The sequence below is a fragment of the Juglans microcarpa x Juglans regia genome, chromosome 6D, assembly GCF_004785595.1.
Source record: "Juglans microcarpa x Juglans regia isolate MS1-56 chromosome 6D, Jm3101_v1.0, whole genome shotgun sequence".
NCBI lineage: Eukaryota > Viridiplantae > Streptophyta > Magnoliopsida > Fagales > Juglandaceae > Juglans > Juglans microcarpa x Juglans regia.
Window position 1 is genome coordinate 32,027,872 of NC_054604.1, and position 22,509 is coordinate 32,050,380.

The 22,509-nt window shown below is 34.2% G+C and overlaps 1 protein-coding gene across 1 annotated transcript; it reads left to right on the top strand.

Moving 5' to 3' along the window:
• Nucleotides 1–2,440: 2,440 nt before the first annotated feature.
• On the top strand, nucleotides 2,441–5,659 carry LOC121268913 (protein HOTHEAD-like). Its single transcript, XM_041173182.1, has 6 exons — nucleotides 2,441–2,839; nucleotides 3,327–3,666; nucleotides 3,814–4,115; nucleotides 4,204–4,589; nucleotides 4,818–5,383; nucleotides 5,508–5,659. Exons 1-6 carry the CDS (start codon nucleotides 2,752–2,754, stop codon nucleotides 5,572–5,574), a joined length of 1,749 nt encoding a protein of 582 aa, XP_041029116.1. The 5' UTR covers nucleotides 2,441–2,751; the 3' UTR covers nucleotides 5,575–5,659.
• The last annotated feature ends 16,850 nt before the right edge of the window (nucleotides 5,660–22,509 follow it).

Here is a 22,509-nt window from a genome sequence, read left to right on the forward strand (position 1 = left end):
GCTCTGTAGTTGAGCTTTGGCTCATTAAAGTTGTTGCCAATTGCCATCTATTCCCACACTATACGTACGTAGCCCTACTTTTTAATTTTCTTTGTTCCCTTTAGAGAGATTATATATATATGAGCTACGTGCGTAAATAATGAAAAAGAGAGAAGACAATATCATGCATGCCGGACTTTCCATCTACATTTAAAAGCCACCAAGACATGCGCGTTAATTTGGTAATGGTGAGATGAGCTAGCTGGGACCAATCTTCTTTGCAAGGTAATTACAATATTAATGAATTAAGCAGCAATATTATCTCCCTCAATTATATATGCTACATTAATTCAATTACATGCATCTGATCACCTACTATATATCTACTACCTACATTCATTCTTTTTCAATTATTAGGGACAAATTAATTATTAACATGCAGAAATGGTAGTACTACTTGGGATCGATGGCTAATTAATGTAATGCAGGCCGATTAAATTGGCTAGGAGGCTGAATCATGAATTCATGAATTTGGCTACATTTTTTTGGTTATATGCATGCATATATATATATTGGGTCATAATTATTAGCTAGCTAGTTAGCTAGGGTACATTTTTCTGCATGGTTTCTCATGTCGTGATCATCATGTTTCATCCGAGCTAGGCCCTATAATTAAAGCGGCTACCAAGGCTATAATTTTTCTTTTTCTAAGCGACTATAATTATTCACCGGAAATTTGGTCGATCTAGGGAAAAAAAAAAAAAAAAATCCACTTAATTTCATTAATGTCCCTTAATTACTATTTTGGCTAGTTAATTTTTAATTAAGGCCTCTTTGTTTTTCTAAAACTTCTCAACTCATCTCATCTAATTATTATATTTTTTTCAAATTTTTATACAAAATAAAATAAATAATTCAACTTTTTCAAATCTCAAAATAAAAATAATATTAAAAATATATATTTTAATAATATTTTATTCAATTTTAATCTCATCTCATCTATCTCAAATACTCATTTTATCTACGAAAATAAATTAGTCTTGAGACTTAGGGTGGTGCTACTCTCACATAGGGAGGCCACCGAAAGAGCCACTGAATAGGCAAAAAGTTTTTTGTGTTTTTTTTATTTTTATTTTCAAATATTTTTTTAACTCATTAAATATTTTTTTGAAAAAGATAAAAATTATAAATTCATTTAAAAATATTTACTTAACTATTAACTATTAAGTAAAAAAAATAAAAATAAAAAATTCAATTGGTGGCTACCATCTGTTAGGGGTGGCAATATGTGACACGTCCCGTTAACCCCATACGAACACGACACCATAAAAGCGGATTAGGATTTAGCTTTAACGGGTTAGGATAAAAACGGATTGATCCGTTAAGACACAATTGCTTAACGGGTCACTAACGGGTCAACCCGTTATGACCCGTTAAGAAAATTAAATTTACCTTTATACCCTTGGACCTAAAGGGCAAGGAGGACGCTCTACTTCATTCATCAAGTTTTAAATTTGTTTAGATCTATATTTTTAATTTTTTATTATATTTGGGATTGTAACATTAATATATTTATATTATATGTTTTGTTTATTATATTTGGGATGTAATTTTAATAATGAATATTATTACAAATTGTGTGAATCATATTTGTTTGGATTGTAATTTTAGACTTGTAGTTAGTTTTTTATCTTTTATAGATATTATTTATATTTAAATATTTATATAAAATCAATCAAGTCAAACGGGTTGTGTTGTGTCGTATCGTGTCTGTTCAACCCATTAACATAAATGGGTTGAAACGGAACGGGTCGTGTCGTGCCGATTTATTTCTTATTCAATTAACGGGTTGGGTCGGGTCGGGTCAACCGGTAATCTTACCGTATCGTGTTCGGGTTTGAAATTTTGACACAAAATCTTTAACAGGTTGTGTTCGTATTAATTCATTAAATATAATATACATACCTTGACACGACACGAATAAGATCCGTTAATACGATTTGACACTCTACCATATGTGACCACCATATGTGGTTGAAGCATTTCCCCTGAGACTAAGTATGATTTTGTGAAGGTTCGTGAATATGTTTTTTGTTTTTTTTTATTATTATTATTATTCTTATTATTATTATAACGCGAGTATGGGAGTTCAGAGGAAAATGACAATGATAAGACTGACAGGGTTTCCATTCTGTGAGCATTAATAAAGTACTGAAGCAGCAGTACTATTTCTTCACAAGTAGTTGAAATATTAATTCATTAATTTTCCAATGACGGCAATTCTACAACTTAATTATACTGATTACTTTCATTAATGTTACAAGTGCTTGTTTTTCTTCTTACCTCTCTAAATATATATAGGATTAAGCGCATGATCAGTACTAATAATAATTTACATCTCCTAGACCTCTTAATTCTTTGATCTTTGACGGTACCACTTGATCTATTATTGGGCCAAAACATGGGCGAGCTGCCAGGGGGTGCAATTAATTCTGGGTGGGTGTCACATTTTCTGCATTTCTTGAATCTTTCCGTGCCTTTGCATGCCAACACATTATATATTTAACTTTCATGTGAGCCTGTTTCGCCGATTCCACCAAGACATCTTTGTACGTACCTCATGCGTATCTCATCCCCGTCGAGATCGTTGGTCTTTCAATTATATAGGCTTGGGAAGAAGCTTTTAGTTTCGATATACATACAAATCCACACGGTTATAATTCGAGGCCTTTATTGACTACTGATCAGGATCGAGCTTTTTAAAGTGAGATAATGGCTACGCTGCTTGGCTGGTGGAGATTGTTTGGTGCTGCGTTTGCTGGAATTCTCTTCTTTCGTGGCTTTTCTTCCTCTGAAAAAGGTACAGTACCGTTAAAAGGGCAGATTTAAACATGAATTTATACTTTTAATAAAAACACCTATACAAGATCCAATACTAGTTCATATGTTTTCAATACATATATATATATATATATATATATATATGGGAGTTAGATCGATCATTTTGAAATCAGGTTCAAAGTAAACAATTCTCTTATATATTATATATATCATCTTTTTAAGTGTATATTAAAATATGAGTATAATCTCCTGCTTGCTTTTACCTCAACTCTTTGCACGTACGTACGTACATGAAATATTTATTGAACCTTATCTCGATATATACACATTGATCAGCTGATCAAGAGTACTAGCTAGTTTGTGTACTTTTTATATATAACCTTTCATCTTGTTTCTGATGATCTAGCTTTAACGATCATTGCTTGCTTTGTGGAAATCAATTGTAGGGCCAAATTATGAAAGTACTTTACAATTAGCATTTCTAATCTATCTAGCTTTACCCACAGCTCCAAACTACAGCTTCATGCACAATGCAACCTCAGCCCCACCGACATCCTATTACGACTACATTATCGTTGGCGGCGGAACCGCTGGCTGCCCCTTAGCGGCAACTCTATCCCAGAACTACAACGTTTTACTCCTCGAACGTGGTGGCTCACCTTATGGCAACCCTAACATCACCAACCTAGCCGCCTTTGGTGCCGCGCTTTCTGACCTCTCCCCAACCTCTCCCTCCCAACGCTTCATCTCCGAGGACGGGGTCATCAATGCTCGGGCCCGTGTTTTGGGTGGTGGAAGCTGCTTAAATGCAGGGTTTTACACGCGTGCCTCCCCATATTACGTCAGGTACGTAGTTTATATATATATATATATATATATTACCTACCCTTAGGAAGATAATTTGAAACAAACAAACAAACAAAAAAATGCATGGTTTATGAATCTTTGATCCTATATTTTGTATATTTTTCATAAACGTACGTACATTAATAGGGAGGTGGGTTGGGATGGGCGGCTTGTGAACGAGTCATATGAATGGGTGGAAAAGGTAGTGGCGTTCGAGCCGCCAATGCGGCAGTGGCAATCGGCTGTACGGGACGGGTTGTTGGAAGCCGGTGTGGTGCCGTATAATGGATTCACGTATGACCATTTGCACGGGACTAAGGTTGGGGGAACCATATTTGATCGAGATGAGCATAGACATACTGCTGCCGACTTGCTGCAGTACGCTAATCCTAGTGGCCTTACGCTGCTTTTGCATGCCTCTGTGCATAGAATCTTGTTTAGAATTCGAGGTACGTATTTGTTTAATATTTTGAGTCTAATTAATGTATTTTTTAGTTTTATTAAAGCGACCAATTAGTGATCTTTTAAATGAAGCAGGAAGATCAAGGCCAATGGCGCATGGAGTGGTATTTACAGACGCAACAGGGGCAAAACACACAGCATATCTTAAGAAGGGATCGAACAAAGAGATAATAGTATCAGCAGGTGCATTGGGGAGCCCACAGCTACTAATGTTAAGTGGAGTAGGGCCTGCAGAGCAGCTTAAGGCACACAACATAACAGTAGTGTTGGAGCAGCCAATGGTGGGGCAAGGGATGGCAGATAATTCCATGAATGCCATCTATGTTCCCTCTCCGGCTCCGGTCGAGGTCTCTCTCATTGAAGTCGTCGGCATCACCGAGTTTGGGAGCTACATTGAAGCTGCCAGCGGCTCCAACTTTGCTGGTGGCTCCTCAAGAGACTTTGGCATGTTCTCTCCCAAGGTATATATATATATATATATATATATATATATATATATATATATATATATATATGTTTAATTACTTGGTGCTAGCTTTTATTAGATTAGGCTAGAGTTTAACTCTCCTCAGATCAATTGGTAAAACTTGCTTGACTTGTACAAAGCAATAATAATGCCTTTGGTAGTGCTAACATTTATGAATTTATTTCGGATTAATTAAGACTGATGTGTTCACCATAATTTGCAGATTGGACAGCTCTCCACAGTGCCACCAAAAGAAAGGACCCCAGAAGCCATAGCCAAAGCTGTAGAACTTATGGACAGTCTTAACCAAACAGCCTTCATGGGTGGATTCATTCTAGAAAAAATCATGGGTCCAGTTTCCACGGGCCATTTGGAGCTCCGGACCCTCAATGTGAATGATAACCCATCTGTCACCTTTAACTACTTCAAAGATCCAATAGACTTGCAAAGATGTGTTCAAGGCATTAGCACCATCGAGAGAGTAATCGAGTCCAAGGCTTTCTCTAAGTTTACATACGATAATTTAAGTCTCCCAGACCTTCTCAACATGACGGAGAATTCCCCAGTAAACTTGTTGCCAAAACATCAAAATGCTTCAAGGTCCTTGGAACAATTTTGTAAGGATACTGTGATGACCATTTGGCATTATCATGGAGGCTGTCAGGTTGGGAGGGTCGTTGATCATGATTATAAAGTTCTTGGAGTGGATGCATTGAGGGTTATTGATGGATCCACATTTAATTACTCTCCTGGAACTAATCCTCAAGCCACTGTCATGATGCTTGGAAGGTACGTACGTACATACTGTCGACATTAATAATTAAATTATATAATTATTTAGGCCATGATCATGAGTAATATCTATCTATATAAAGTAATTATTAATAATGAGCTGTTATTTAATGTGGTGCAGGTACATGGGTTTAAAGATATTGAGGGAGACACTACTTGCTGGAGATCATGATCATGACTCAAATTAATTAGATTATCATAATTTGAATTTAGTTTAATTTTCTGAATTAATTATTAATTGTTCGAATTAAGTCATGCATGAATTCGGACTCCTTTTTACAATTATTTAAGAGCAGAAAGATCATCAAAAAGCCAATATATCCTTGAAAGAATACATGATATATAAAACGTGCACCTATGTATAGGATCAATTATATCGTATGCTTACTTTTGCGTGTTTCACTATATATATATATATATATATAATAATTAATGTTGTTTGTGGTTGTACGTTCAATTAATTTCATCAGCCTCGATCGATCGTTAATTTCATGATCAGATCCTAGTTATTATAATGATCTAAGAAGCTGGCGGCCTGCATAGTACTCATGAAGCGAAATCTATGGTACTAGTATCGATCATTGGAAATTGTTGTGCTACATGCAGACGGAAAAGAAAAAATAAGAAAAATACAGAATTTAACGTGGTTCGGCAGTGTTCCTATATCCACAGGAGCGTGGGCTGAATTTTTACTAAACTCGAATTAGGGTTACATCATATGCAGTATTTATACTAAACCCTAGCCGTACAAGAGATATTAGAAAATTTCAATAATACCCATATATCCTACGCTCCCCTCATTCTGCTCCGCTTCACTCCCAGCATTTGCCTGTTTTCTCTGTATACGTGTTCCACTCAATATGAGCCACGTACTACAATAGAAAATAACCGTTAATGACTATATATATAAAGTCATGCATGCAAGGGCTAGCTACGAAAATAATATACTAAGGCAAGCATAAATTAAAAAGGATCTGAAAGAGAAATCTACAGAAATATATTCATGGTACGTATAAAGGTTAAGATAATTAATAAGGTATATAGCCTTAATTATATATAATATGTAATATTAATGAGTGAATATAAAGGTACCTATCAAGATGTTTAACTAGCTAGTAATTATATATATATATATATATATATATATAATTGGGCTAATAACTAATTAAGATGATGTAAATCTTTTTAACAGCTAATTAATTATGTTGTAGGGTCGTCTTTACAGTTATGATCACCGCGTGTTTGCATGCACTGGATATATGGTATACTTGTGATCTCATCATGCATGGCAAATATTGTTATTTATAATTAGGTTTACAGAAAACAATTAAAGTGAATATATTCTTAATTAGATCATGGGAATTGCTAATTAAGGGGTAATGCATATTGTAAATATATTATATATTCTCATTGCCTGATCATGTGCCTTCCACTTCCGTGTGGACATGCATGGAGATCATGATCACGACCTGCCTGACCTTAATTTGGTGCATGCAATGATCTAATCCATCCAATGATTTATACAGAAGCGAAGACAAAAGGGACACGCTATAAATATAATTTAAGTACTCCAACATCTTATAAGGTCCAAATTAGGAGTACATGACTACAATTAATACCTCTTCTGGAGATAATTCATCAACTAATTATTAAAGGGACTTATAATCAGAACCAAATAATTAAATACCATAAAGCATATCAAAATGTAGAGAAGAATATGACACAGGATATACCTCTAGGCCCAGGATTTTCTTCAAATATTGTCTCCCCAAGATGGATAGAGAGAGAACGAGATAAAGAACCACAAAAGATCAAGGCATCGAGTGTTGTTGTCTATGCATGGCATCTTCCTCTTGATATTTCTTTTTTTCCCTTCCTCCCTTCACCTCATGATGAGAGTGGTGAAAGAAACGTTCAGGGGTCGAAATAAAGCAGATCGAATCCATCCCAGAACACATTCGTAAGGAAGCCTTTTTAATTTTTCTTCTTTTTTCTGATAAAGGCAACCATATATGCATGGAATTATATATGCGTAGAAAGCAGGCACCAATTAAAGCTAGGATATCCATGGCATATGCTACTGATCCTCCTCCAACTGCTTAATTACCCACTGCTATTAGACGAGCCTATAAATAAAGCTTTCGAGGCAGGCAAGATCCCTCAACACACATATATAAATCAGATGGAGCTGGTTCTAACCCATGTCAAGCCACTCTAGACGATTAAGATGATGATGATGAGTGAGCGAACTAGCTGTAGGGCTTCTCTCTTTTGGCAGTGCATCGATATTCATGGCTTGGCTTTGAATATATATATATATATATATATATATATATATTTATATATATTCTAGCTAGCTAGCTTTCTAATGACCCGCCAAAGGAGAGTTGCCCTTCAACTGCTTCAGCTTAATGTATTAATTTCAAGCGCCAAAGATCGTGTTTAATGCATGCAAGATCATCAGGTATATATAATATTATTGATATCTTAATTCACATGCAATACATATAAACGCATGCACGTTTGGATCAAATTGTTGTCTTATTAATATCTGTACGTACGTACGAACTTATTAATTTATTTTCATGATCCCATGACTCACGCCATAATCATGTGATGATCGATCATAAAGGGGTGTGTGTGTGTGTGTAATAAGAGTTTGAAATCAGAGAAAAATAAAGCTAGCTAGCTAGCTAGCAACTCATCATACGTTTTTTCTTTAGTGTGGAATTTAATTAATATCGTTACATGATGATCATCAGTTTGAGATCTGATCTTGATCTTAATTCGAGCAAGATCATCGTCTGGCCAGCTCATGCTAATTCACCCGCAACATAATTATCATTATCATTATTATTATTATTATTATTATTATTATTATTATTATTATTATTATTATTAACAAAGTGAGTACGTTTTGTGCCCTGACTTTCACGGAAGATCAGGCTTAAAAAATTGTCTTCAAAGATGGGTTATAGAAATTAGTTAATGTTCTGTAATTTTTTTTTTTTATATGGCATGGACAATTAATGGAATTGCTGGGTACAGTCATAGTGGGATGGAAATTTGTTATTAGGATGATTAATACATGGAATGATGGCATAAATAGTGAACGACCATATTTTATGGACTTAAGTACTACTGCAGGTTGTTTATGTGCAATCACTGATTCTAGTAGGTGGTTTTGAAGGGACCCTTATATTAAAATATTTTATATTCTATTAAGCTAATAAACTTGTTGATATAAAATTTTGTTGACTAGGATTAGATGACTATGACCTATTTGAATTATTGGATGAATGTAATTTGTCTTTATCTTTATCTATGAATATTTAAATTCAAAAATAAATAGATTAATAGATAAAGGTTTGTCTTTATCAATATTTGAATTCTGAGATAAGTGGTTAAATAGATAGAGGTTCAAAAGATTTTTTTATCAAGATTGAATGTTCGAAAAGATAGGAGATATCAAGTGATCTTAATAGAAGATTCAAAAAGAAGATATCAAGCAGAAAAAATTTGACCTATCAAGAAGTTATCCAGGACAGAAACTGAATAAAAATAAGTTAGTGTAGAGAAGAATTATTGCGACATGTCAGCAATTCATCAGGAGACGTCTTCGCAACAGATTCTAACTGTCAGCAGAATCCTACTGAAACTGGAACTCTTTCCAAATAGCTTATTTAAGGGATTCTACTGGTTAAGATCGTTAGAGATTCAGATCTACATATTTTCTAGAGTACTTTCTAGTGCATTGTTTGGTGAGAAAATTTCTTAGTGAATTTTCATATTTGTGATCTCTCTTTAAGTGTGATCCTGCTTCAAGCGTGGAGGATCGTGTGATTGGATTTCAGCCCCTAGAGTTTTAGGAGGAAAGCCAATATTTGAAGATCGCCAGAGGTTCTGGCTGCTACAGCGGTAGAGGACAAACGGGTCGTTTGTCTGGGTAGGTAAGAGAGTCAAGTTGCAAAGGTTTTGTAATTGATGAGTACTTGTAATTGATTTTCAAATAATAAAATTGACATTGTTGGGTTTGGCTGCCCCGTAGGGTTTTACCTTTAAAGAGTTCTTTAAAGGGTTTCCCTTCGATACCAATCTTAGTGTTATGCAATTTATTTATTCTGCGTATTTGATTGTTTATCAAATTAATTGCATGTTTGACAACTAACCAATTTGTTGATTGAATTGGTAGATATTTTCGCTGCATTACAGGGATACTTGAGTAATTTCAAAACTAAAAAAAGTGATACAGCCACATAGATATTTCACAAAATTAAATTTACAAATTAACAGGACTTTATCATGTGATACGTTAGATCTATTTTACAATAAAAGTAACATTAATATAATCTGACACACCATATGAAATCATGTTTATTTGTAAGTTTATTTTTATAAAATTCTTTTATGGCCAAAACATTTATCTTAAACCAAATGTTTTTTAATCCAAATGAATAATATTTGCTTGTGATTTTCTAGCATATTGTCAATAGTATTATTATTCGAGTCTTGCATCCAAAATGCGTGCTACCTATAATATACTTAATAACATGAAAGAGTTGTTCTACTCAGCTACTTACACCACTCACTTCTGCCACGTCAATTTAATTTTTTTTCTAACTGCTCGTTTTGAAACAACATCCCTATTAACCTCGTTTGTTTTCAAAAAATGAGATGAAATAAGTTAAGATTAAAGTTAAAAAGTTGAATAAAATATTGTTAGAATATATTTTTTAATATTATTTTTATTTTGAGATTTGAAAAAGTTGAATTATTTATTTTATTTTGTGTAAAAATTTGAAAAAAATATAATGATAAGATGAAAGGTTTTCAAAGTTTTTAAAGTTTTAAATTTTAATCTTGAAAGCAAACCAGACAAACTAGCTATTTTCTTAGGTCTCTGTGAGAGTTTTGTCCCTTTCATTGCAAGGACATGATCTAAGTGTGGCTGAGATCTATGGCCCAGCTTCCTGCTCTGAGTGTGCTTGATTAGTAGAATCAAGATGATCACGGGATCTATTTGGCTTCTTCTTCTCATCTTAATTTGCTGACCCAAAACAAGGTTGATTCATCTTTCTTTCAAGTTTCTTTAGAGGAGGAGATTGTTTTCTGGCCATAGATCTCAGCCACCGGCCCACCGCTGCCACCGTTTCAAAAATAGATTTTTGAAAGAAAATAACTCACTTTGATTTTTCAAAAACCCTAACCCAAAAATCTCTTCCCCACATTCTACTATGCTTTTGCAATCTTGCACAGAGCTTCTCAAACTCAAAACCCTTGATATCAACTTCTTCTCCATCACCTAATCATACTCATAGCTTTCTGTAAAGTGATGAAGATGAAATATTGAGACCTTACGTTGTTTAACTCTTTTTGTGAGTTTGGCTGCTTAGAAAGGTAAGGAAACTTAAATGTGGATTTTTTTTTAAATCAAATGATGGTTTTCAACTTCATGAAATTTAGCTTCCTGAGTGGAATTATATTAAACTAATGGTTTTCAACTTCTTTGCAACGAGGGAGAGAGAGCGCATCAGATGAGATGAGTTTCTGAAATTGAGAGAGAGAAAGAGAGAAGCATTAGCGGAAAGGAAATGAAAGGGGTTTGCCCTTCGAACTGTAACGTAGCTTTTAGACCGGACAAGTACTAGGAGTTTTCCTAACATGAAATATCTCAATTTATTGGATAAGGCTGGGATGGGCCATGACAACTTGGAATGATTTGTGGGCCGACAACAAGGCCCGAACCTCGGAGTTGGATAAAGCTGGAAATTCTGTGGGATTAGGCCCAAGATTACCATGGTAGACACCATTTTCAAAAGAGTAATAGATACAATATTTTTATACTGTACATGTACAAGCTGTCTATATACTCATTTTGGAAAAAAACTAGACTTCACAGTTCACACTTTAACATAAATAAATTTTCAAGTAGTCATTCAATCACAACTATATATATCACAGCTATTCTACTACCACATAATAAAGTCATTTAAAAAAAAATCAAACTCGTTAATATAAAAAGAAAAGGTCAGAAAAAATTTAAAAATTAATAATTTATAGATAAATTGTGAAAAAGTTGTTAATCAGTTGTCACATGTCATTTCTAGAGATCTCAACCAAACCGGCAATCTAGAAAGAAAGAAATCCCTTAAGGTACGTACGTATTTGCTTGGTTCATGATCAGCACTACAACGTCATCCCAGACTCTTCCGGCCATCATAATTATCCGTGATGAAACTAGTGAAACAAGAGTGTAACACAGGTGCTCGTAAGAATGTCTCAGAGAAAATGAAGAATAATAAAAGTGTTTCTATTTCATTGATTTTCCTCAATACAGTAACAGTAGTATTTATAGCAGAGATATACACAAGAGATTTATTCTAGAAGGATCTATATTATTCCATAAGATCAGAATCGGTTATAAAGTGCTGTTAACAATTGACATCAGAGGAGATGGAGGAGGCATTATGTTGTGGGTGCGCTGCAAATGCATTGGACTTGGTTTGTGAGGAGTTATCTTCTAAGGCAGGTACACATGCTCTAACATCCCCCCACAATTCAAGCAGTACCGATAAGATGGTGAGACTTGAACGTAGGAGTGCAAACCGTGCCGAGGAGAGTGGCTTAGTGAAAATATCTACAATTTGTTCTTTACTTGGGACAAAAGAAACAGTAAGAGCTTTGTTAGTAACATGGTCACATACAAAGTGATAATCAAGATCCACATGTTTGGTCCGTGAGTGTAAAACTAGATTTGCCGAAAGATAAGTTGCACTAATATTATCACATAACAAGTGGGGTGCTTCAGAAATAAAAAGTCTCAATTCTTTTAATGAGGCTTGTATCCATAGAAGTTCGCAAGCAGTATTTGCAACTGATTTATATTCTGCTTCAGTAGAGGATCTAGCTATTGTTGGTTGTTTCTTGGAGCCCCAAGACACTAGGTGAGACCCAAAATAGACACAAAAACCACCCGTCGATTTCCGATCATCCAGACAATCAGCCCAATCAGCATCTAAAAATGCTTTTAGTTTAAGGGGAGAGATAGAAGAAAAGAATAGACCAAGATGGATTATGAGTTTGAGATAACGCAGTATGTGTTTGACAGCTTGCCAGTGAGAGTGGCGAGGACAGTGCATATATTGACAGACTTTATTGACTGCAAATGAGATATCTGGACGAGTGAAGGAAAGATATTGAAGACTACCAACGACACTTTGATAAAGTTGAGGATCCTCAAAGGAGGATCCATCAAGAGCTGAAATTTTTACAGATGTTGACATTGGCGTTGACACAGGTTTAGACTCATGCATATTAGTCTTTTTCAATAGATCAGAGATGTAACGAGACTGAGATAAAAAAAAAAAAAGTCCTTTAGCCATGCGACAAACATGGATTCCTAAAAAACAATGAAGTGAACCTAGGTCTTTGACAGAGAAAGATGCGGACAGCGATGAGATAAAATCATTAATAATAGAAGATTCAGAGGCTGTAACAATGATGTCATCAACATAAATGAGAACATATATAGAGGCAGTAACAGATGTGAATATAAAAAGAGAGGAGTCAGAAATGGAAGCATGAAAACCAAGACAAATTAATTTCGAACTAAGCTTTGCAAACCAAGCCCTAGGGACTTGTTTCAAACCATAGATAGATTTTTTTAATTTACAAACAAAATGAGGAAAATCAGAATGAACAAACCCAGTAGGTTGCTACATAAAAACATCTTCTTCTAAGTCCCCGTGCAAGAATGCGTTTTGTATATCCAACTGATGAAAAGGCCAGTTCCAAGATACTGCAATAGAGATCAAGAGTCGTATAGTAACAGGCTTGACTACCAGACTAAAGGTCTCCGAATAGTCAAGTCCGGCTTGTTGATGGAACCATTTGGCAACAAGACGAGCCTTGCGCCGTTCAATGGTTCCATTTGCAAGCCGTTTGGTCTTAAGAATCCATTTTGAACCAAGGAGATTTTGAGAGGGATGGGGAGGGACGAGAGACCACGTTTTATTTCGGATAAGAGCGTCAAATTCACTGGCCATGGCAGCACGCCAGGCAGGGAATTTTGAAGCTTCCGTGTAGGAGGTAGGTTCGTCGGGGATGGAGGAATAGGTGGAGAAAGCAGCACTGTGTTTCGGTGGTGGCCATAAAATGGTGCCATCTTGTCAATGAAGGGGTTGAGTTATGAGGGATTTGGACCAAGTAGTCATGGAATGAGTACTGATGGAGGTTGAGGGAGTGTTTGTTGGAAGAGAGGAGGCCGAATGAGTATTGATGGAGACGGAATGATTGTTATCAGGGAGAGAGGAGGACGTGTTTGAGGAAGATAGCGCAAGAGAAGAAATTGAAGACAACGGCACAGGAGAGGTCTGGGAGATATTTTCGGAAGGTGTGGAGAGAATATAATTAGGGTTTGAGGTTGTGGGCTCATGGGTTGAAGTATTATGATTGGGAGGGATAGATTGAGTCGGGTTGGGCTGGACGAAAGAGTTAGCATATGAGAATGGGGCCGGATTGGATAATGAGGGAGAAAATGAATTGAAGGGAACGGGTTGGGCTGAAGAGGGGGCTTGGGTGGATATTGTTTGAGTAGAAGAGAATGGGAAATGAGTTTCATCAAAGCGTACGTCACGTGAAACGTAAATTCTACCATATGGAATATGTAAACAATTGTACCCTTTATGATCAGGAGTGTATCTTAAAAAGACACAGAGCTTAGATCTCATGTCTAATTTGTGATGATTAAAAGGGCGAAGATTGGGCCAACAGGCCGAGCCAAAAACACGTAAAAAATTATAATCAGGTGGAGAGTTAAAAAAAGATTGAAAAGGAGAGAAATGATGAAGATTGGGTGTGGGCATTCTATTTATGAGAAAAACTGCTGTTTTAAAAGCATCAACCCAATATTTGAGAGGAGTCGAAGATTGGGCTAGAAGAGAGAGCCCGGTTTCAACAATGTGGCGATGATGCCGTTCAATGCTACCATTTTGTGCATGAGAGTATAGACAAGAAATTCTATGAGAAATGCCAAGTTTTTGTAAAATAGTATGAAAGGGATGAAACTCACCCCCCAGTCTGATTGAACAGCTAAAATATTTTTAGAAAAAGAATTACGAACAAATGTAACAAAATTTAGAAAAATTTGAGAAACATCAGATTTTGCATATAAAGGAAACAGCCAAACATACTTCATAAAGTCGTCAACAATAGAAAAATAAAACCTAAAACCATTGGAGGACAGCACAGGCGCAGGTCCCCACACATATAAGAATAATAACTGAAAAGGAAATTGCTATTGAGAGGGTGAGAGTGGATGAGGAAGAGCATGAGACTTGAATTGAAGACAGGCCGAGCAAGGTGACGAAGTGGCTGTGGAAGTGACGGGAAGATTGTGATGACGAATGGTAAATGAGGTGATCCAAGGAGATGGGTGACCAAGACGAGCATGCCATATGTTTGGTGAGGTCTGTTCGCCAATGAAAGCATGTCGTGAGGGAAGAGCGAGATCCGCATCATCAATTGAAAGGACATACAAGCCATTCTTAACGGGGCCCTGAAGAAGCATTTCCTGGGAATGTAAATCCTTCACAAAAAAACCAGAAGAGTTAAATTCAAAGAAAACAGAATTATCCAAACAAAATTGGCGAACAGATAATAAATTTCTAGAAATTAAAGGATCATGGAGTAATTGACGGAAAAGAAAATTGCCAGAAGGGGTTGGAAACAAGCCGGAGCCAGAATTTTGAATAGCAAGTGATGATCCATCTCCAATTGTTACTTGATCTGGCCCTTGATAAGATGAGGACTCGAGGTTAAGTTTAGAAAAATCAGAGGTGAAGTTAGTGGAAGCAGCAGTGTCTGGAAACCAGTTTGAAGATGGTGCGGACGTATTTGAAAAATTGGTGAAATTAGCTGAGAGAGAAGGAGGAGCTGGAGACTGATATGCATGATCAAACCGATGATAATAGGAAAGAACAGTGTGACCAATGCGATTACATAGCTGACATGTAGGTCGATTGATCTGAGAAGGAGAAAAAAAATTAGAGGGTGATGAAGAAAAATTTTGACCACCCCGTCCACGCCTAAAGCCACGACCATGGCTTCGGTTTGGAGGTGTAGACGAGCCACGCACAGTGGTGGAGTTGGCAGTGAAGGAGTTGTGGGAGAGAAGAGAAAGTGTTTGATGAGCAAGACGAGATTCATGATTCACAAGAAAACTATAGACCTGAGAAATGGAGAGAGGATCGGGACGCGTAGTGATGGAGGACACTACGGACTCGAAATCTGATCCTAAACTAGTCAAAAAATAAATGATGAATTCAGACTCAGGAAGAAGATGACCCGCGACATTGAGGGAGGCAGAGAGTGCTTTAGCTTTGTGAAAGTAAGTGGAGATTGAATCGGATCCTTTTTTTAGAGTGGCAAGTTGAAATTTAGTATTCATGAGGTGAGCGGTGGATTGAGCCGAGTATAGTTCATGAAGGGTTTTCCAAATTTGCTGGGAGGTGGAACAATCGAGAATTTGAGAGATGACAGCCTCGGTGAAGGAGGAATAAATGGCCGACATGATGAGTTGGTCTTGAGTGCGCCAGGAGATATAGTTTGGATTAGGAATATTGTCAATAATGGAAGGAGGCATGGGAATGGAACCGTCGACATAGCCAAACAATTGGTTGCCGCGGATGAAGGTGGTGATTTGGGCATGCCAGAGTAGGTAGTTGTCGGTAGAGAGTTTAATGGTGATGAGTTGTGCGGCAGAGGTGGTGATAGAGGGATTCGGAGAAATAGATTTGGGTGGTGCCATGATGATCGGAGAAAGAAAAATGGGCGTTGGCCCTATTCAGGCTCTCGATATCATGATGAAACCAGTGAAACAAGAGTGTAACACAGGTGCTCGTAAGAACATCTCAGAGAAAATGAAGAACAATAAAAGTGTTTCTATTTCATTGATTTTCCTTAGTACAATAACAGTAGTATTTATAGCAGAAATATACACAAGATATTTATTCTAAAAGGATCTATATTATTCCATAAGATCAGAATCGGTTATAGAGTGCTGTTGAGAATCGGCAGCAGAGGAGATGGAGGAGGCATTCTGTTGTGGGTGCGCTGCAAATGCATTGGACTTGGTTTGTGAGGAGTTATCCTCTAAGGCAGGTACACATGCTCTAACAATCCGAAACAAAAAATCATAAAACTAGTCGAAAACAATTAAGTTTTTTCAAAGATTTTTAATCACAGCGGAATGGTTGTAATTAAATGTCTCATTTTAATTAATATTATTTTATGGCAAAAATATAAAATAATTGCATGCAAATAAGACATTATTTCTGACAAAATATTTCGCTGCAAATAATCAAAATCTTAGTTCATGAAAGCCTGAAAATAATGTATTTGCATTAGATGAAAGCAGCCGAAAAGTCGTTTTTCTGGTTGTATGAGTTGAATCATAAATAAATCTTAGTTCTAATTGCAAGTTGTTTGTTTTTAAGCCAACTAAGAAATGCTCTAATATCTCAAAAGATTCTTATTCGAACTCTGAGACTTCAAATTAGAAAGAGATATATAAGTGGCCATAATTGTTTTAGCTCTTCTATGTACAAGCGGATTTGCGGACCAATCTATGCACTAATGTTAACATTTTATCAGATGTTAATTTAAAAAAAAAAAAAAAAAAGAGAGAGAGATCATTTTATTAAAGCCTACATTTCCACCTCAGCATTAGTGTATATATTGGTGCGCAAATCCGCTTACAATTAAATTTTTTCTAATTTTTGTTATGAGATTCATTTTGAGAGAGGAAAAAAGACCCCTCAAATCATTGTTTGAACTTGACTCTCAATTAGTGGAATATAAATGAGCATATGAACTGAAATTTATAATATTTATTAAGTATTTAATGCTATCTGAAAATTAAATTCACTCAAACAGTATAAATTGCATAGAATCTATAAATCATGATCACGTGTTTATCTTTCTCATTTGAAGCTCTAAAGAATATTATAGAAGATCATATTGATGATCCTTTATTTTATATGATCATCTCTTTTACACTTTAGGCGCTGGAAAAAAAAAAAAAAAAACTCCAAAAATTCTTGCTCAAAGTAGCACGCACCAGATGCTAGGGATCATTCGCTGTCATAGGTTTGGTTAAACCAGCTCCCTTAAAAGTCCCCTCCCCGAAAATAATAAAATCATTTTTTTTTTTTAAATTCGAACGCATTGATACAAAAGAAAGAGAAATGATATTTGTAATCTTAGATGTGTAAACTATATCTACTCTCATTGTAAAAAAAAATAGGTAAATACGAGCTTTATAAAAAAAAAATAATTTTTTTAATAATAAAACTTACATTTAAAAAAAAAAAAAAAAGTGTGCAAAATTTATCACCCTAAAACCTGTATCTAGTATTCCTCAATAAGAAAATGTCAAAAAAATAAAAAATAATACTTTATAGATAGATTGTGAAAAAGCTGTTAATGATCAGCTGTGGCATTGTCATTTCTGGAGATCTTAACCAAACCGGCAATCAATAAAGAAATCCCAAAAGGTATGGCCCGTATTTGATTGGTTGTTTGAGTTGAAACATGTATAAATGAATTATTAGTTGAGGAGACTCTTCTTTCCACGAGTAACTCTAAAGTCTAAACTACTTGCAAGTTGTTTTTTTTTATTTACGCCAACTCATGAAAATGCAATTTCGAATATCTCAAAAAATTCTTATTCGAACTGTGAGATTTCAAATTAGAAAGAGATATATAAGTGGACATAAATGTTATACGATCATTTTGAGGTAAAAAAAAAACTCCTTGTGACTCAATTTTTTTTTTTTTTTTTAGTAGAAATTGTTATTATTTATTTATCAATAAGCGAATACATTCTGAAATATCCACATATCATATATGACATCATAAATTAAAATAATGTATTTGAAGCTCCACCAATATACTCTATTAATTTACTCTATTACTGAATATTTAATACTATCTAACAAGTTCATACAAACAGTATAAATTTCATAGAACCTTATATATATCTTGATTATGTATTTATCTTTCTCATTTGAAGCTCTAAAGATTATAGAAGATCATCTTGATGATCTTTTCTTTTATATGATCGTCTCTTTTACATTTTAGGCTCTGAATTTTTTTTTTTTTTTTTTTTTAAAGAAAAAAACTCCAAAAAATCTTGATCAAAGTAGCACGCACCAGATGCAAGGGATCATTCGCTGTCATAGGTTTGGTTAAAACAAGCTGCATGCCTTGAATTTTTAATATTCTAACACGTCGCCTTGAAAGTCCCCTCCCATGAAATAGTCATATCCCTGCTACGCTATCATTACTGGTGGACAATAAGCGCAGGAAGGCAAACTTTGACTTAAAACGTAAATTCAGATATCATACGCTTCATGACTTGGAGTAGCAGCCTACACATATCCTGATGGGAACGGTCATCAGGAAGTACGGACCATAGGTAATTAATTAAAATAAATTATTATTTATAGCACCCCCAATAAGAAATTATGGCGGGGTTAGGTGGAAATTAATAGAGTAAATTAGGGAAATTGAAGAAATCTACGTACGTATATATACCAGTTTCCGTCTTTATATATATATATATATATATATATATATATATATATATTAAAATTTCTTAGACAGATCAAAGCTCATCAGTATAGATCTGGCATTGAAAATCGTTTACTTTCTTTCTTCTAATTTTAATTCACCTATTTCGATCAAACTCATTGCATGCTCAAACCTCTTTGTCCTAAGACATGACGTTTTTTCCATGTTCAAGGATTGATTATCGGGTTCTAATTTAATTGAGCACGTTTCAAACGAAACGTATTAACTTTTATATTTTTTGGTGTAGGGAAATGATATTTTAAATAAAATGGATAAATTTGAAATTCACAAAAAAAATATTTTTTATTTGAAATTTTTTTTTTTTTTACGTATAGTCATTTTTATATACTCTTTAAGTATTATACTAATATAATTGACTTCATATTTTTTTTAATATAAAATAATAATTTTTATCAACCAAATCAATAAAATACATACTAAATATATAAAAGTGAATATACCTGCAGAACTTTATTACTCTTCCCTGTAATTTCTTTTTTTAGAATAAGTAATTCGCTGCTAAATTAAATCAGTCTTGTCTGCATCTGTCAGTCTCATTGGCCGCCTGATACGAAGTTGTGTATTTTTTTTTTTTTAAATATTTATGATGATTAAAAAATATATAAAAAAAATATCACGTTTAAATATTAAATTGATATGATAAAATATTATTAAAATATTATTTTTTTATATTATTATTATTATTTAAAAATTTTAAAAAATTAAATTATTTATTATATTTTATATTAAAATTTTTAAAAAATTATAATAATAAAATAAATAAAAATGAATTAATAATCCAAACGTACCATTTTATCTTTCGATGGGTTGCCGCGCCCGGAGATGTAGCAGTACTCCGCCTCAAAAATACTGTGTAAAGTGCCCCTGTGCTCAGATTTTGGAGGCCAAAATGTACCATGATTCGTTCGTTTCGACGTGGTTAAAGTACTTAAGCTAAAGCATCCATCCCACCGATATTATTAATTTAGTTTTATTATTATTATTATTATTTTTATGTTAATTAGGTAAAGTCATACGACTCAATATGCTAATTTGCAACCATCATTATTATTTTGATCTGTTGTGAAGTCATACTCATTATGCCTAGCAAAAGCATAAAGAAAAGACAAATTTCCATATGTAAACGTCAATTTGTTTTCAATAGTTAATTTCTATAATACCATGGGCATGAGACTTGTTTTCCAATTTCCATGCATGAAAAAACAAATAAAAAGAAAGGAAATTCCCTCCCAGAACTTCACTCCAGTACGTAAGTGATCGTCTACATATATATATATATACATATTAAATTGCCCTTTTTTAGTAAAAAAAAAATATGAAAGAGGTTACTTATTGAATTTTCAAAGACGACCATTAATTTGAATAAAATAGAAAATAAATGAAATAGTTTTTCTATTAACAACTGGCGTAGATTATAACACACTTTTTACATAGTTTAAATGGCAATATTTATTTGTAAGATATTAAATTTTAAAACATTTCTTGTAAATCACGTCATGTTAAATTAATCTTACGTATAAATGATATACTTATAAGTTAAAAAAAAATATTAATTAATCATTTCTCTCTCGTGAATTGATGCTTGCAAGTTTGAACATAAGGATTTGCGTGTTTTACCAAGCAAGTCAGCCGCCTGTAATTCGCGTCCAAGTCATCGCTCATTCACAAGTGCATGAGTACTGCAAATAGATGGGAAAAATCTTTGTAATTCACATGTATAGAGCATGTTCTTCTCTTCTCCGAAAAACTCCACACACCAACTTGGACAAAAACGCTGTCTTTATTTAATTTGTCTTCGGCATCTAATAATTAAGTCGATCGGTTCCGTCGGTACCATGCATGTATGTATATTTAGGATCAAAGTCGATCGGTATGCTCATCATCATCATCCTCTGATTCATCGTCCATTTGAATTTAACGTTTTCGTGATTTGAACATGGTTGAAAAGAGGCATCTTGACCTTTATATTGCTTCCAAAAGCATTTTTGAAGGGGACAGCGGAAAACATCAAGCGTTTAAAAAGAAAATTTTTAGTGTTTATTTTTATTTTTAGTACTACTTTTGTTGTGTTTGGGATGACTGTTGGGGACCCCCACCTCCCTAAATCTTGTATCCTTATAACCGTTTAGTTTATCTAAGCAATGCTTAACTTGCTAAAAAAAAAAAAAATTGTTGGAATTATGTATATTATAAATTATGATATCCCACATTATTTAAGAAAGAAATTATTATTTTTTATAATGATTCAATGTGATTTCAATTATATTATTGATTAGTCTTTCTGAAATATAGTTACGTGGCTTGAACCTTCTATTGAGACGTTATAGACCTCGTATATCGGTGAATTGTGAATCAATTAAAGAAAAAATAATCCCATTTCCATATATAACTAGCATAAGCCTATTGTGTATATGTTGTTAATTTACTCCTTTTTAAAACAACATTATCAAACCATGTGCAATAAATATATACATATGGTACTCCTAATTGATAATCATTTGACAAAGTACTGTTGAGTCAGGACTCTCATGGGAGCCAAAAACATAAAAATCCACATTGGTATTGAGGTACGCATGGAAAGTTTTACATCCACATGAATAATAGTGAAGTCCCCCTCGTCCATTTATATAATTCAACTTTAGCTGATTGAACATATCATGTTCACTCATGCAACTTTTTCACGAACACAATTGATTAAAGATCAGAAAAAGAGGGAAAAAAAATAAATATATATATATATATATTCCTACATCGTTACGTACGTATATATATATATATGCTTATTCATGACCACATCTTTGTCATTAAGCTCTAGCTATCAAAGTGCATCGCATGACTAATGCCAGCAGATGATTGACAGCATTAATAATTTTTTTTTCTTTAAAAAAAAAAAAATCTTTGAACTATTACTCACATGCTTGACCCAACAACCACCATTGGCGTGGATTCTACCAACCACACTTACTTGCTTCTGCATCATTTGACTCATCCAACGGTGAATCACGAGTCCATTTGACCAATTGTAATGGGAAAGGCTAGCAATGAAACAGTCAATCTTGGTTGTCCCTTAGACTATGTAATAAACAGTCAGGCCTCGTTTGGTTACCCATTTTAGATAAGTTGAAATGATATATTTTGTTAAAAATTAAATAATATATTATTATAATATTATTTTTTAATATTATTTTTATTTTGAGATTTAAAAATGTTGAATTGTTTATTATATTTTATGTGAGAGTTTGAAAAAATTGTAATGATTATATGAGATGAGATGAGATAATTTGATTTTGTGTAACCAAACCAACCCAATCTTTTTAACCATACTAACACTCCTAACGTGATATAAAAATCATTTAAAATATATAATATTAATTTAGAAAATTCTATATACTACATTCTCATCTCACTATGTTGAAGTGTTATTGTTCATCAATCTATAGATTTTTTTTTTCTTTTAAAGGGTGATGAGA